General features: G+C 36.5%; 1 protein-coding gene across 1 annotated transcript in view; it reads right to left on the reverse strand.

The window, feature by feature from the left end:
- The window catches only part of CNTN5 (contactin 5), a 1,555,907-nt gene that overhangs the window by 278,539 nt on the left and 1,258,763 nt on the right, over positions 1 to 18,605 (reverse strand). Inside the window, exons 11-13 of the mRNA XM_043481782.1 lie at positions 15,262 to 15,398; positions 8,735 to 8,864; positions 3,657 to 3,807 (exon numbers count right to left, since the gene is read on the reverse strand). Of these exons, the coding sequence (XP_043337717.1) occupies positions 3,657 to 3,807; positions 8,735 to 8,864; positions 15,262 to 15,398 (418 nt within the window). The remainder of the gene's footprint in view (positions 1 to 3,656; positions 3,808 to 8,734; positions 8,865 to 15,261; positions 15,399 to 18,605) is intronic.

The following is an 18,605-nucleotide window of genomic DNA, read 5'->3' on the forward strand; positions in this document are numbered from 1 at the left end:
AAAATAAATGACTTATTAACCTCAAGTTGTTATAGATTTACAGTTTAGAATTACATTGAAATTAATGCTGATTCAAATTCACTGTTTTGAGTTTCTGACATACTTTCAGCTGATTTGGTTACAATTTTTTTCTGCAATTGAAATCTTTTATTACATTTTTAGGTTATTGCTCTGGACACAATTTTATGCTTTGAAAGTGATATGTTTCTCATACCTAAATGTTCCTATTATGATATATTATTACTTTAACATCATTTTCTCAATGTAATAGTAGTCTTTATGTCCCCACATAGGAAATTGTCATTTGTTGTTTTAATCCTTAATTTGGAAAGACCCCGAATAACTGAAGATTGTGAATGAAGGTCAGGCTATTCATTTAACTGGTTTTTTTTTTCCTAGTTGTAGGTTGGATGAGTGAAGGACATACTTGATGCAGATTACATGAATGGTGAACATATTTATAACAAAAGAAACAATGATTTGAACCTGTGCCCCAATGTGAAATACATATGACACTAAATTTTCAAAGCATTAACAGTTTTCTAACATCTCCCTGTTAGGGAAATTAAATAGTCTTTTTAGGCTTAAGAGACAATGTAGAGCAGGCCTCTGACCTTGCTTCTAACCTGCCTGGACCTGTCCTGACTGTGAGTGCCCAGACTGCCTGGTGTGAGTGCAAGCCTTGCAGCACCATAGATAAGACAGGTAAGGAATCTTGAAATTGTTGAGGCCCTGGAGGGGGCCTGGCCAACCAAGCCCTGGGTCTTAACAACGTTCCAAGTTTTACATGACAAAAAAACCCACCATTAACATGAAAGCAGAGCTTCAATTTGCTCACAGGTTGATGACTGAGGGATTATAAACCCTGAAATGCAATTTTAAAAGACTCATCCAGAGAGTGGACTCACTGCCTGGGACCTTTTCCCATTTGGGACTCAGTATGTGCTGTGACATGAGACCTCCCAGTGCTGTTTAAGTCTGGATGCGAGCAAATTCAATTTGGTGAAGTATGTATTATTGCTCTTGTTTGCTGTTTCTGTTTCTCTTTCCTTTTAATGTTAATAAAGAAAGTAAGCTAGATAGTTCTCTAATAAATAGTGGCATTATTCATTTGTATATAATGTGTGACTTATTTTGTTAGCAAATCCTTTGAATCTGAGACAAAATTGAAAACTTTTGGCAAAACACTCCCTTTCTACTTACAAATAGCTGAAGTACTTCTAACAGATACAAATGACCTAAAACATATGTAAGAAAACAAGTTGTCTTATGTAATTGAGATATTCTTCTAAAGCATATAAAATATATACATTTAAATTTTTGTTTTGGGCTCATATTTTTAGAATGTACAATTGTCCAAATAGCTATGTGTATTCTTATAATGCTTTGTGTAATTCTTTTTACTGTTATTTAAATCTTAGCCTCTTACTTTAATATTTGAACATTTATTTTTTATATCCAATTAGATTGTATTCTTACTGAAACTTGACACTGCCGAAAATTACATTTTGCAAGTGTGCCTGTCAATTTTAAAGAATAAAAATGCACTATTGTCTTTGATATTTGTTATGAAATTAAACCAATTTACAGATTTAAGCATATAGTTCAGGGTAACAAAATGCTAACTGTGTCCAAATCTTACTTTTACTTAAATAAAAACACCTTTCAGTATTATTGCTAAATAGCATTTTCACCAGAGGTATTGAAATATGGAAAATTTGAGTGATCTTAGTTTGATGCCATTGTATTTCACTGTTAACCAAGGAGTTAGCAGTAAATAGAAAAGGGAGCAAGAAAAATGAAAAATTCACAACTATGCGTTTTGACTTCTGTAAAATAAAAAATTTATTACACTCATATTTTTGTAATAGAAATTCATAATCCCATTTCTCTTTCAGTACTTTTGCTTTGACAAAGAGATGGCACCATGCTTATTAAACTCAATGTGATGTTTACAAAGAGTTGATGAGGGACATTCTATGGTGAACTGAAATAAATAAGACAAGGCTCACATGTCATTTTCAAACATAAAACAAAGTAATGCATTGCAAATGGAATGGCTTATACTAATATGTCCTATATATTTTGATGATATGAGAAAATTCAATACATTCAAAAAAATGATAAGTAAGCAATGTAAAGTATATGTTCTTACTAGGATACTACAAATTCATTTTCTCCTGTTATAATGAAAGATTTGTGTGAGGGTTTTGTTTGTTTTTTTCATATTTCTGAGCAACAATCATTAAAAATTCATTTCAACCATATACAATTCATCCAAATGAAACACTGATCTTACAGCTTGTAATTCACTCCCCAATCTCACTTGCACTAAGAAAGAGTTTTTTCTTTTTTTTCCTAAACAAAATATCCATTATGTGCGAGATAAGTCACTTCAATCATATCCAACTCTTTGTGATCCTATAGACTATAGCCCACCAGGCCCCTCTGTCCATGGGAATATCCAGGCAAGAATATTTGAGTGGGCTGCCATGCCCTCCTCCAGGGTGTCTTCCCAACCCAGGGATCAAACCCGCATCTCTTGCATTGCAGATAGATTCCTTACCACTGGTGCTACCTGAGAAACCCAATGTCCATGATTAATCCATATCAATTCTAGGCAACATAGATCCTTGGGCCTGACTGTAATCCAGTCATTCATAAATTATTTCATTAGAGACATGCAACTTAAAATAATATTTCTCAGACTTGAATGGGAAAAGCATATATTCCAAAGATATTTTTCAAATATTCCAAAATATTATAAAATTACTTAAGGAATTGTTTAAATGGACTCTAATGCTGACTTAAATTATTTTAGCTATATGTTTACTGAGACTGAAATATAAATCAAAACATAAACTCCTAATTTTTATAGATCAAATAAAAAACACAGCCTTAAACAACATATGCAACATTACTGTAACATATGGAAGATAATATTTTATCAAATCACCATTTGCAACACCAGATGATAATGACTGGTAATGCATGAGACTTTTAAGTTTGTCATACATAGACTGTTGTGCAACTATGTGATTCTCTCATCATTTTTCCCCATTTGTAGTCCCATGCTCTGCTTTGGCTTTATGTATCAATGACAGACCTTTATATGGTAGAAAGTTCTCTGTACATTCCTCATTTGCATGTAGCAACTGAAATAATTCTATAGTGTTTTTCATTAACATAATTAAAGCAATAATGCAAGTTTAGCTTGGCAGTATTCTGTCATAAAGGGATTACCCAGGATATCAAGAATATGTTTATATTATTTTTAATACTAACATTGAAATGCAAACCCATCATCTAAAAATTATGATAGATAACTTCTGGGTCCTCAAACCTGGAGACCCAAAATGAAAACCAAAATTAACTAACTGAATGAAAGTATTTGCTTTCTTCATAATCTGGTGAAATTCCCAGTTGGTGCTGAAATATCACAGAAACAAGGAAGTAAGGCCATTTTGAGATAGAACTTTTTCCTTTATAGATCACTTGATTTCTTTCTTAATCACTATGAAGACAAAGCCATAGCTCAGCCAGTTCATGAAATATGTCTCACCATTATGTTAAGACTCATATACATTGTGTGGTATCATCCACAACTTCAGAAAAGTCTGATATTAAACGTTTGAATTACGAAATAGACTTCTAACCTTTTATTCTCTCTGACTGCTTTGTCTCCCTTCTTCCAAGAGATAGTTGGTTTTGGAGATCCTTGAGGTTTGCACTCTATGATGACTTCTTGGTCTTTGGGAATAATTATTGTTTTCTTCAGTTGATTCAGTGCAAAAGTGGGAGCTGAAGCTATAAAAAAGAAAAAGTTAATTCTACCAGAAGCAATGACAGTAACTTCTAATGGATGATTCACTGAGATTGGGCAATTTTACCTTTGGAATGCATTTTTAATAAAATCATTAGATATCTACACATATAAAAGGCACTAATTTGAATATTAATTTAATTATTGCTTCATAGATATCTTATTGGCTGTCCTTTCTTTTACCAGGTTCTTACAATTGTGGGGCCTACAGATAAAGGTTGTTTCAAAGAATGAGATGCTTTAATTAAACTTTAATTGTGTAAGTTTAATGATCACTTTGGGCAAAAGGTGAAGGGGTTGAACATGGGTCTGTTTGGGGCTTCCTTTGGAAAAATGGAGGCTATCTGTGAAGAAGGCAATCCTGTGTCACCTGTTTCTAATCTCTGAGTCTTGATGCATATTTTACTTAATAATGTGTATGTGTGTGTGTGTTCAGGCTCTCAGTCATGTCCAATAATTGCAACACATAATTTTCCAGGCAAGAATACTGGAACAGGTTGCCATTTTCTACTCCAGGGGATCTTCCTGACCCAGGGATGGAACTGGGATCTCCTGCACCTCCTGCATTGTCAGGAAGCTTCTTTAGCACTGGGCCACCTGAGAAGTCCATTTAAATAGTATACAAAACTAAATGTAGAGTTTTAGGAAATACAGTTTTAAGAATTGAATAATTTAAATTTCAACTCATTGGTTGCAATTATTCACCTAGGCCTGAGCATTCATTAATATTCATTTTGTATTACTAGATTTTTATTATTAGTTTTCATTTAAACTTCCCAAGACATTCCAGTAGGTAGCTGTGGTTAACAACACTGAACTAAAGTTCAGTGCAGATCAGTCACTCAGTCATATCCAACTATTTGTGACCACCCAGACTGCAGCACGAAAAGCTTGCTGCACCACCAAACCCTGGAGCCTACTCAAACTCATGTCAAGTCCATCAGTGATGCCATCCTACCATCTTATCCTCTGTCATCCCCTTCTCCTCCTGCCTTCAATCTTTCCCAGAATCAGGGTCTTTTGAATGAGTCAGTTCTTCCCATAAGGTGGCCAAAGTATTGGAGTTTCATCTTCAGCATCAGCCCTTCCAATGAATATTCAGGACTGATTTCCTTTAAGATGGACTGGTTGGACCTCCTTGTAGTCCAAGAGACTGTCAAGAGGCTTCTCCAACATCACAGTTCAAAAGCATCAATTCTTTGTTGCTCAGCTGTCTTTGTATTCCAACTTTCACACCCATACACGACTACTGGAAAAACCATACCTTTGACTAGATGGACCTTTGTTGGCAAAGAAATGCCCCTGCTTTTTAATATGCTGTCTAGGTTGATCATAGCTTTTCTTCCAAGGAGCAAGTGTCTTAATTCATGGCTGCAGTCAAAGTCTCACTGTTTCCACTGTTTCCCAATCTATTTGCCATGAAGTGATGGGACCAGATGCTGTGATCTTAGTTTTCTGAATGTTGACTTTTAAGCCAACTTTTTCACTGTTCTCTTTCACTTTCATCAAGATTCTCTTTAGTTCTTCACTTTCTGTCATAAGGGTGGTGTCATCTGCATATCTGAAGTTGTTGATATTTCTCCCAGGAAACTTGATTCCAGCTTGTGGTTCATCCAGCCCAGCACTTTGCATGATGTACTCTGCATATAAGTTAAATAAGCATGGCAAAAATATACAGCCTTGACATACTCTTTTCCTGATTTGGAACCAGTCTGTTGTTCCATGTCCAGTTCTAACTCTTGCTTCTTGACCTGAATACAGATTTCCTAGGAGTCAGGTCAGGGGTTCTGCTTATTCCCATCTCTTTAAGAATTTTCCATAGTTTGTTGTGATCCAAACAGTCAACGGCTTTGCTTTATTCAATAAAGAAGAAGTATGTGTTTTTCTGGAACTCTCGTGCTTTTTCCATGATCCAACAGATGTTGGCAGTTTGATCTCTGGTTCCCCTGCCTTTATAAGCCCACCTTGAACATCTGGAATTTCATGGTTCTTGTACTGTTGAAGCCTGGCTTGGAGAATTTTGAGCATTATTTTGCTAGCATGTGAGATGAGGACAACTGAATGGTAGTTTGAGCATTCTTTGGCATTGCCTTTTTTTGGGATTGGGATGAAAACTGACCTTTTCTAGTCCTGTGGCCACTGCTGAGTTTTCCAAATTTGCTGGCATATTGAGTGTAGCTCTTTTGCAGCATCATCTTTTAGGATTTGAAATAGCTCACCTGTAATTCCATCATGTCCACTAGCTTTGTTCATAGTGATGCTTCCTAAGGCCCACTTGACTTTGCATTTCAAGATGTCTGACTCTAGGGGAGTGATCACACCATCGTGATTATATGGATCCTGAAGATCTTTTTTGCATAGTTTTTCTGTCCTTAACTGTGCCCATCTTCCCATGAAATATTCCCTTGCTATCTCTAATTTTCTTGAAGAGATCTCTAGTCTTTCCCATTCTATTGTTTTCCTTTATTTCTTTGCATTGATCCCTGAGGAAGGCTTTCATATCTTTCCTTGCTATTCTTTGGAACTCTGCATTCAAATTGGTATATCTTTCCTTTTCTCTTTTACCTTTAGCTTCTTTTTTTTTTTTCTGTCAGCTATTTGTAATGCTTCCTCAGTCAACCATTTTGCCATTTTGCATTTCTTTTTCTTGGGGATGGTCTTGATCCCTGCCTCCTGTACAATGTCATGAACTCCCTCTGTGGTTCTTTAAGCACTCTGTCTATCAGATCTAATCCCTTGAATCTATTAGTCAGCTCCACTGTATAATTGTAAGGGATTTGATTTAGGTCCTACCTGAATGGTCTAGTGGTTTTCCCTACTTTCTTCAATTTGAGTCTGAATTTGGCAATAGGGAGTTCATAATCTCATCCACAGTCAGCTTCCAGTCTCATTTTTGCTGACTGTATAGAACTTCTCCATCCTTGGCTGCAAAAAATATAATCAATCTGATTTTGGTATTGACCTTCTGGTGATGACCATGTGTAGAGTCTTCTCTTGTGTTGTTGGAAGAGGGTGTTTGCTATGACCTGGGCGTTCTCTTGGCAAAACTCTATTAGCCTTTGTCCTGCTTCATTTCGTGCTCCAAGGCAAATTTGTCCATTACTCCAGGTATCTGTTGACTTCTTACTTTTTCATTCCAGTCCCCTATAATGAAACGGACATCTTTTGGGGGTGTTTGCTTGTTCTAGAAGGTCTTGTAGTTCTTCATCGAACCGTTCAGCTTCATCAGCATTAGTGGTTGGGGTATAGACTTGGATTACTGTGATATTGAATGGTTTGCCTTAGAAACGAACAGAGATGATTCTGTTGTTTTTCAGATTGCATCCAAGTACTGCATTTCAGACTCTTTTGTTGACTATGGTGGCTACTGTATTTCTTTTAAGGGAGTCTTACCCACAGTATTAGATATAATGGTCATCTGAGTTAAATTCACTCATTCCAGTCCATTTTAGTTCACTGATTCCTAAAATGCTGAACTAAAGAATATGTGAAAAAATAAATAAACAAACAAACAAAAAAAGAGACACCTTTACATCTAAAAGAGAACCTGGAAAATATCTGTACAACTTTACTGTATCTTAGACATTTATTTATGCCAATCTGAAAATCTTATGAATATTTCATTTGTGTTTTATGTTCATTACATAGAAGTATGACATAATTATACTTAGCATATAACACATAACATTAAAAGATATCTATGTATCACAAACAGAAAAAGGTACCAACTGAGATGAGTAAAGAAATTGAAAGAAAAATTTAGGAATTTATAGAAAGATAACATATTTGGTTGCCTACTGGGGATATACTTTATTAAAGGTAATTTTGAAAACATATTTTTGAATAAGAAAGGAACCCATTTGAGAGTGTTTCTGGATAAACTATTGATTAGGTGAGTGCTGAATCAGTTTTTAAATTCAGAAATACAGGTGTATGAGCTAACAAGAAAGTAAATATTTTTTGATTGGTTAGGATGTAAGACATTGAAACATGGACTCCTGTATCAATATTGGATGGATTTGTTATAGTGTGAGGAAATTTCAAATATAAACATTCATAATTCAAGTTGGTTTATGGCATATTATATTTAACTGATATATGAAAGGTGCATTTTCAGACTCCAAGATCTTGGGTGTTTCTGTGAATGTTGTGCTTTGGGTCAGTGGTAAGTACACAGCACACTCAGGCCTTTGCACACTTCTGATAAATGGTGTGTTAAGGTCATCTAAGTCTCTCTCTTTGTGTTATAATTATCCCAGAACCAAAATTTAGAACATCTTGAGAATGAGAAAAAAGAAAATCGATTCCAGTGCCCTAAAGAGGCTCAATTTGGTAGCCTGTTCCCCTGGATTGAATTTTTCTTGTAGGAAAGTGTGAAGTAGTGCTAGTGTTCTGGTTATATTCCAGAATGTAACCCTATGAGCTTACTGTGTTCGGCTTTAGGAGGGCTCTCATCAACCTGTTAAGGTGGTAACATCTCTTTAACAGACGATGCTTTCTTGGGCGTCCTGCCTTGCAGGAGCCACGTACCTACTGGTAGGTAGGAGCAGCTTGGGAAAATATTGAGCATTGCTGTGTTGATAACCTACATTCTGATACTCTACCTTTATGACAACTTTCCTTGAAAGTTAGCATACTTTTCTTATGTGATTTTTTTAAAGCCATAGAAAAGATATATTGTGTAAATCTGTTAGGATTAAAACTAAAATTAAAGAAAGTAAACGTTACGGGACAAATTGTATGCTATATAACCTTATCTCCCAAAATTTAAAAAGTATATATCAGAAAGGCATAGTTTTAAAAGATAAAATAGGTTTTTACAATCACATCATAAACCTCCAGCATAGTAAGAATTAGAGCATGAGAAGAAGCCACACTTCTTTCTTATTCATTTAGTTAGAAACGGCATACCTAAAATCTTCAGCTCAGCACTTGCATAGATGGTTCCGTATTTATTTTCAGCCAGACACTGATACATTCCAGCATCTGATTGATTCACGTTGTGGATCATCAATACTCCATTAACCATCTCAACCCTACTCTGTAATGAAATAAGAAAAATAGATATAGAAATTGAATGTTTCACACATATTTTACAGTTATTCTCTCCTAGATTAAAAAAAAAAAAGGCCTCCAACGTTGAAACCCCATGGACTATAGCCCTCTGACTCCTCTCCATGGAATTCTCCAGGCAAGAATACTGGCGTGTGTAGCTATTCTCTTCAGGGGATCTTCCTGACCCACGCACTGAAGCTGGGTCTCCTGCACTGCAGGCAGATCCTTTACCATCTGAGTCACTAGGAAGCTCCCACAATTAATACAGTTGAACATTATTTCAATTTAGGAAGACAAATTTACTATACATTATTCTAATGTAAAATATAGCTATGTCTTGATCAGAAAATAAATTATATCTTCTTATAGTAATTTTTATGAATTTTACTTTTGATTATATTTTAAAATAAGCAGCTTTTGTTTGGTATACTGGTCAAGCTAATGAAATACAGTCATCAGATAATGCTTTTATTGAATTTATTTTACAAATAAGAAGCTGGAGTTCAAATGTAGAAAGGATTGAGACTGCAGATATGTAGGATCAAGTTAAATACAGTCCACTAAATTCCAAGAATCTCTTTATTATATTGATCTGGTCAGATGTTTGTCTTTTCTCTCACTTTCCAACACAATGACATAGATTAAAAAAAAAAAAAACAACAACAACATTCCTATAACTGGAATCTGTATAAAACTTTTGGTCAGAAAATGTAAATTTAATTATTAGATGAAATAATACAGAAGACAGAAAATAAAACGCATGCAAACTGAGGTAAACTGAGGCCAAGAGCACACTTCGAAAACAAATTTTAAATTTAAAATGTTCTTTAACAATCAGATATCTTATCTATTTAACATCAAGCAAATCATTCTTTTAATTTTAGTGAGCAGTGCTTTGCTTATCTATCAACAGAGATGCCAAGTAATTTGACATCATTTTTTAAATGAACCCATTCATTCATTCGACTATTATCTGCCAGTGGAATTTACTGAGTTGGTGAGAGTAGACAATATAACCAGCACACGCCCCTTCCCAAGGTTTATGTGATATCCCAAGAAGATTAGAGAGACAGGCAATAAGTTAACGTCCCAGGATTCCCACTCCCTCCCTCTCAGTTTTCTTTAACAGTTCTCCTACTCTTTTTATTTGTGTCAGTCTTTTTCTGTAACTATGCTTTGGCCTTAGTGATTTTAGAATAAGGGAATGTTGGAGTTGGATGTGACTGTGAAGGTGATATGATCCAATTTTTTGATTTTACAAAAGGGCAAATCAAGGTCCAAAAAGGCAAACTACAGAAATGAGATCCTTTGATAATGGCAGAACTTGGGCAGAAACTGTGTTTGGAATTTCAATTTATACACTTCCCCTCCCTTTTGTCCATAGGTAATAAAGTAAGATGGTAGGTGTTGCGAGAGGGCATCAGAGAGCAGACACACTGAATCCATAATCACAGAAAACTAGCCAATCTGATCACAGGACCACAGCCTTGTCTAACTCAATGAAACTAAGTCATGCCGTGTGGGGCCACCCAAGACGGATGGGTCATGGTGGAGAGGTCTGACAGAATGTGGTCCACTGGAGAAGGGAATGGCAAACCACTTCAGTATTCTTGCCTTGAGAACCTCATGAACAGTATGAGAAGGCAAAATGATAGGATACTGAAAGAGGAAATCCCCAGGTCGGTAGTTACCCACTATGCTACTGGAGATCAGTGGAGAAATAACTCCAGAAAGAATGAAGGGATGGAACCAAAGCAGAAACAATACCCAGTTGCAGATGTGACTGGTGATAGAAGCAAGGTCCGATGCTGTAAAGAGCAATATTGCAGAGGAACCTGGAATGTTAGGTCCATGAATCAAGGCAAGTTGGAAGTGGTCAAACAGGAGATGGAAAGAGTGAACATCTACACTTTAGGAGTCAGTGAACCAAAATGGACTAGAATGGGTGAATTTAACACAGATGACCATTATATTTACTACTATGGGCAAGAATCCCTTAGAAGAAATGGAGTAGCCATCATAGTCAACAAGAGAGTCAAAAATAAAGTACTTGAATGCAATCCCCAAAATGATAGAATGATCTCTGTTTGTTTCCCAGGCAAACCATTCAATATCACGGTAATCCAAGCCTATGCCCCAGCCTGTAATGCTGAAACAGCTGAAGGTGAACAGTTCTATGAAGACCTACAAGACCTTCTAGAATTAACATGCAAAAAAGACGCCCTTTTCATTATAGGGTACTGGAATGCAAAAGGAGAAAGTCAACAAATACCTGGAGTAATGGGCAAATTTGGCCTTGGGGTACAGAATGAAACAGGGCAAAGCTAACAGGGTTTTGCCAAGAGAATGCACTGGTCGCAGTACACACCCTTTTCCAACAACACAAGAGAAGACTCTACACATGGACATCATCAGATGGTCAGTACCAAAATCAGATTGATTATATTATTTGCAGCCAAAGATGGAGAAGCTCTATTCAGTCACCAAAAACAAGACCAGAACCTGACTATGGCACAGATTATGAACTCCTTATTGCCAAATTCAGACTTAAACTGAAGAAAGTAAGGATAACCACTAGACCATTCAGGTATGACCTAAATCAAATCCCTTATGACTCTACAGTGGAAGTGAGAAATAGATTCAAGGGATTAGAAGTGATACAGTGGTAAAATGGCTGTCTGAGGAGGTTTTACAAACTGCTATGAAAAGAATAGAAACAAAAGTCAAAGGAGAAAAGGAAAGATATACCCATTTGAATGCGGAGTTCCAAAGAATGCAAGGAGAGATAAGAAAGCTTTCCTCAGTGATCAATGCAAAGAAATAGAGGAAAACAATAGAATGGGGAAGACTGGAGATCTCTTCAAGAAACTTAGAGACATCAAGGGAACATTTCATGGAAAGATGGGCACAATAAGGGACAGAAATGGAATGGACCTAACAGAAGCAGAAGATATTAAGAAGAGGTGGCAAGAAAACACAGAAAAACTATACAAAAAAGATCTTCAGGATCCATATAATCATGATGGTGTGATCACTCACCTAGAGCCAGACATCCTGAAATGCAAAGTCAAGAAGGCCTTAGGAAGCATCACTATGAACAAAGCTAGTGGACGTGATGGAATTACAGGTGAGCTATTTCAAATCCTGAAAGATGATGCTGTGAAAGTGCTGCACTCAATATGCCAGCAAATTTGGAAAACTCAGCAGTGGCCACAGGACTGGTAAATGTCAGTTTCCATTCCAATCCCAAAGAAAGGGAATGCAAAAAAAAAAAAAGAAAGGCAATGCCAAAGAATGCTCAAAATACCACATAATTGCCTTCATCTCACACAGTATCAAAATAATGCTCAAAATTCTCCAAGCCAGGCTTCAACTATATGTGAAGTGTGAACTTCAAGATGTTCAAGCTGGTTTTAGAAAAGACAGAGGAACCAGAGATCAAATTGCCAACATCTTTTGGATCATTGAAAAAGAATGAGAGTTCCAGAAAAACATCTGCTTCTGCTTTATTGACTATGCCAAAGCCTTCCACTCTGTGAATCAAAACAAACTGTGGAAAATTCTGAAAAAGATGGGAATACCAGACCACCTGACCTGCCTCCTTAGAAATCTGTAGGCAGGTCAAAAAAAACCAGTTAGAACTGGACATGGAACAATAGACTGGTTTCAAATCTGGAAGGAGTACGTCTAGGTTGCATATTGTCACATTGTTTATTTAACTTATATGCTGAATATATCATGAGATTGCTAGACTGGATGAAGGAAAAGCTGGAATCAAGATTGCCAGGAGAAAAATCAATAACCTCAGATATTCAGATGACACCACACTTCCGGCAGAAAGCGAAGAAGTACTAAAGAGACTCTTGATGAAAGTGGAAGAAGATAGTGAAAAAGTTGGATTAAAACTCAACACTCAGAAAACTAAGATCATGACATCTGGTCCCATCACTTCATGGCAAATAGATGGGGAAACAATGGAGACAGTGAGGGACTTTATTTTTTGGGGTTCTGAAATCACTGCAGATGGTCACTACTGCCATGAAAATAAAAGACATTTGCTCTTTGGAAGAAAAGGTATGACCATCCTAGACAGCATATTTAAAAAGAAGAGACATTACTTTCCTGACAAAGGTCTGTCTAGTCAAAGCTATGGCTTTTCCAGTAGTCATGTATGGATGTGAGAGATGGGCTATAAAGAAAGCTGAGTGCTGAAGAATTGATGCTTTTGAACTGTGGTGTTGGAGAAGATGCTTGAGAGTCCATTGGACTGCAGAGATATCCAACCAGTCCATCCTAAAGGAAATCAGTCCTGAATAATCATTGGAAGGATTGATGCTGAAGCTGAAACTCCAATACTTTGATCATCTGATGCAAAGAACTGACTCATTGGAAAAGACCCTGATGCTGGGAAAGATTGAAAGTGGGAGGAGAAGGGGATGACAGAGGATGAGATGGTTGGATGGCATCACTGACTCAGTGGACATGAGTTTGAGTAAACTCTGGGAGTTGGTGATGGACAGGGATGCCTGGGTTGCTGCAGTCCATGTGGTTGCCAAGAGTTGGACAAGACTGAGCTACTGAACTGAACTGAAGGACACAAGATAAACTGATTAGAATCAAATGGGTCCAAGGTAGTAGACAAGTTGACTTGATTAGACCCTGATCTTCAATCAGCAAGGATAATGAAACACCCAGAGGCACCATGGACAGTTCCAATCACTGTCAAAAGACCAAGGAGTGCATGATGACACAATTCCTGGAAATCTCCACCTCTTCCCAAAAATAGTTGCAATAATCCTCCCACTTAATAGCATGTGAAATACCCAGCCTATAAAAACTAACCATACCACATTTTGCACTGCACTTGCCCTCTGTGATGGCCCAGGCTCTGTCTGTGGATTGTACTTCTCTCTGACTCTGAATAAATCCATTTCTTAACCATCACTTTATCTCTCACTGAATTCTTTCTGTGGTGGGACATCAAGAATCTGAGCTTCATTCAGTCCTGAAAGCAGGTATTGTGGGTTTTGGCTGGGTTAGAATCCCAGCCCGTAGGTTCCAGTCCCAATATGTGGTAAACACTTTCCATCTCAGGCAAGCAACTTTATATTTTGATTATCCCACCATCTTCAAAGTGACAGCAGTTGGTTAGATGATGTGTAAGAGTCTGCTAAAATGGCAATGAGTTAGTGATAATCACTGATATTTTCCTGTGAACTTATAGGATTGAATAAAATTTGAAGAAGTGATGTATTACCAGAAAGTAATGAGGCAATTAAAATTAAAAGAAAACTATTTTTTTCAACAACAACAAAAAGAACCCCATACAAAAACATGGGCAGAAGACCTAAATATAGATTTCTCCAAAGAAGACACATAGATGGCCAACAGGCACATGAAAAGATTTTCAAAATTGCCAATTATTAAAGAAATGCAAATCAAACTACAATAAGGTACAGCCTCACACCAGTCAGAATAGCCAGCCATCATTAAAAAGTCTACAACTAACAAATGCTGGAGAGGATGTGGAGAAAAGGGAACTCTTCTACAATTGGTGGGTATGTAAGTTGGTGTAACCACAGTGGAAAACTAAAAATACAATTACCATATGATCAAGCGATCCCACTCTTGGGTATACCTGGACAAAACTGTAATTCAAAAAGATGTTTGCACACCTATGTTTATAACAGCACTATTTGCAATAGCCAAGACATGGAAATAACCTAAATGTCCTTCAACAGATAAATGGGTAAAGAAGATATGGCACATCTATACAATGGAATATTCAGCCAGCAAAATAATGTCATTTGCAGCAACATGGATGCAAGTAGAAATTATCATACTAAGCAAAGTAAGTCAGAAAAAGACAAATATCATATGATACCGCTTATACATGAAATCTAAAATATTACACAATGAATCTATTTATGAAGCAGAACCAGAATCACAGAGATAGGGAGCAGATTAGTGCTTGCCAAGGGGGCGGAGGTTGGAGGACAGATATAGTGGGAGGTTGGGGCTAGCAGATGTAAACTTTTATACATAGAATGGATAAGCAACAAAGTTCCACTGTACAATACATAGAATTATATTCAATATCCTATGATAAACCACAATGGAAAATAACATTTTAAAAAGAATATATATATGTATAATTGAATCACTGTGCTGTACAGAAATAATTAACACAACATCGTAAATCAACTATAGTTCAATCATTTTTTTAAAGAGTGAAAATTAATTTGTTTATATGTTATCTTTCTCATTCCGAATATAAGGGATAAATAAGAAATGGCTTTCAATAAGACTAAAGGAAGTTAGTTTGTCCTTTGTGAAATTCCACAAAAATATCACTGGAACATGTTAATGGTTACCAACAGTACCTGAGGCAAGAGGGCCACTCCATTCTTCAGCCAGCGGTAGGTGGGCCTGGGTTTTCCAGTGGCCTTACATTCCCATCGCAGAGGGCTCCCACTGTCTAACTGAGTATCATTCAGTTTTTCTGCCCAGTGTGGATAGGCTGTAAGAGTTTAAGGAAAAAAGGGTGATTTCACTTCTCAACGTTTCACAAAAATCAAGATTTTATGGAATGTTAATGAATTCATAAGCATTAAATATTTTATCAATTCATGTAACTTGGATTTTGGAAGAAAATTGGCACTGCATTACACAGAGAACTCTCTATCCTGTGTAAAAATATAACCATGATGATGTTTTAATAATTTGAAACACTTATTAATCTAAATGAAGCATATCTTTCTGTTCTTGTTTAATTTTAAAATATCTCCTCTTCAAAAGGCACTTTTTTCCTTATCTTTTTAAAAATTTATTTATTTTTAATTGAAGGATAATTGCTTTAAAATATTGTGTTGTTTTATGTCATATATCAACATGAACCAGTCATAAGGGGGAGAACATACAGGACTTCTTGTTTTACCCTCCTTAGAGTAAGTGGTAGATTCTTCCCATGGAGAGCATGGGAACTTGTTTAGAAAGCAGTCTTTCTAAACTAAAAATCTTTCTAAACAAGAGGCATCTCTTCTTCCAAATATTGAGCAGAATTAGCACAGTTTTAAGTAATATAACATGGAAAAAAAAGTAATATAACATGCCCATTTACTGAATAGCTGTTCTGTTTTTGTTTCCTAATAAAGCCTGAATTGTTTCAAAAAATAATTTGTAAATTCAAGTATCATTTGATATAAAATTGTTCTATATTTGCTGGCATTTTAGTATACACACATATATTTATATATACAAGTTTTCAATGCTCTGTTTCTTTCTCAAAAAAAGATAATATTCCAAACTCATGAAATTTATAAAGTGTGAAAAGTGAAAGTCGCTCAGCTGGGTCCGACTCTTTGCCACCCCATGGACTACACAGTCCATGGAATCCTATAGGCCAGAATGCTGGAGATCCTTCTCCAGGGGATCTTCCCAACCCAGGGATCTAACCCAGGTTTCCCACATTGCAGGGGGGTTCTTTACCAGCTGAACCACAAGGGAAGCCCAAGAATACTGGAGTGGGTAGCCTATCCCATCTCCAGCGGATCTTCCGACCCAGGGATCGAGCTGGGGTCTCCTGCATTGCAGGCGGATTCCTTCCCAACTGAGCTGTCAGGGCAGCCACCGTTAAAGCGTCTTTCCTACATTGACATTTTTCTCAAGTTTGAATCTCTGAATCTCTCTCATCTATTTCTTTCATCTCTCTGACCCTTTCCCTTCTGGCAGTCACCCATTTGTTCTCTGTATCTATTACTCTGTTTCAGTTTTGTTATGTGTTTTCATTTGTTTTGTTTTTCAGATTCCACACATAAGTGAAATCATATGATGCTTGTGTTTCTCTGACTTATTTTCCTTAACATAATTCCCTCTGGGTCCACCCGAGTTGTCAGAGATGGTAAGATTTCTTTTCTTTTCTTTTTTTAAAGCCTGAGTATCATTCCATTTTATATGTATGTGTGTGAGTGTGTGTGTGTGTGTGTATTTCAAGATGTCCGATGCTTTTTCATAGCTATTGAGATGATTATATGATTTTTTCTTTGATTTGTTAAAGTGATATAACACAATAATTTGCACCCTTGGGATAAGCCCCACTAGATCATTGTGTGATCATTGTAATGTATTGTTGAATTCAATTTGCTAGTTTTATTTTTTGTTTTTGAGGATGTGTCCATCTGTGTTCATCAGTGGTATTGGCCTGTACATTTTTTGTGCTATATTTTTGTCTTGTTTTAGTACTAGGTGATATTGTAGAATGAGTTCAGACATATTCCTCTGCACATTTTTGAAAGAGTTTGAAAAGGAGGGCTGTTAACTTTAAATTTTTGGTAGACTTCACCACCTGGGAGGCCATCTGGTACTATACTTTTGTTTGCTGGGAGTTTTTATTTTATTTTATTTTATTACTGATGTAACTTCATTACTGGTAATTGATCTTTTCACATTTTCTATTTATTCCTGATTGTTTCTTGGGAAATTGTACATTTCCAGACACTTATTCCTTTTTTCTACATTGTCCATTTTATTGACATATAATTGTTTGTAGTAATCTCTTATGATCCTTTGTCTTTCTGTGGTATTGGCTGTGACTTCTCTTCTTTCAGCTTTGATTTTATTTACATGGACCCTCTTTTTCTTGATGAGTCTAGCGACAGTTTTATCAGTTTTACTTATTTCAAAGTACCAGCTCTTCTTTTCACTGATCTTGTTTATTGTTCTTAGTCTCTACTTCACTTATGTCTGCCCCATTTGCTGCCAGGCCCTGCCTCATGCAGTGGCCAGAGGTGCATGGGACTGGGTCCCAGCGTGACTGGCTGCGTGGCCCGGTCGCAAAGGACTCGCGCTGACCCGCTGGTTGGCGGGACTGTGTCCTGAGCTAGCTGGCTATGTCCTGGGAGTCCCGGGACTGGTGCCAGCCTACTGATGGCAGGGGCTGGGTCCTGATCCAGCTGGTGGATGGGAACACCTTTAAGGTACAAATTCTCTGGAATGCTTTCCTTGAATCAATCCAGTAGAAAGTAGTGGACTCTGCTCCTGTAGGCTTTTATCATAGCAGATAGCATGCTCTGCCCTCTGTGGGATTTGCTTTTCATCTAATTTAGTCAACCAAGAGTTTCCTCAAATCTCTATTGTTAGCTTGTAGTGCAGTAATAGCATTTAATAAACGGTAACTGAATCAATGAGTGAATGAGCAAAATGTGCTTAGCATAGTAAATTTGGTTGGAGGGCTGAATTTTTAAAGGATTTTTTTTTTTTTTTACAAATAATAAAAACAAAACATGTTGAAATAATATTTTAATATTTCAAAATATTTTGCAGCATCCCTGTGAAGAACATTAAGTTTTTTAGATGAACTGATCTTGAATACAGTGACAGTTATAGTTTCTAGCAGATTCAGCTTAATAAGCAATTTGTTTAATTTCATGTTGTAAGGATCTGTATTTTCTTGTATCAGTGCTCTGTGTGACAGTTTCCCTCAGTGTTAGTGTCCTCATCTGGAAAATAAGAATAGTATCACTTACTTTTTATGTATAATATGCATTATAAAAGCAAATATGAAAAGTATAATTTGCTATTTATAGAAGATGAGATTGTAGGTATTTTGGAAGTAGATTTTCCCAATTCTTACACACAACCTGGTTGTCTCTGAAATTTTTGGAAAATATAAACATTTGTGAGCCATGAAAGTTATGTATCATACAGATGCAGTAATTTAGTGTAGGAC

Source organism: Cervus canadensis, chromosome 11, assembly GCF_019320065.1.
Source record: "Cervus canadensis isolate Bull #8, Minnesota chromosome 11, ASM1932006v1, whole genome shotgun sequence".
Taxonomy (NCBI): Eukaryota; Metazoa; Chordata; class Mammalia; order Artiodactyla; family Cervidae; genus Cervus; species Cervus canadensis.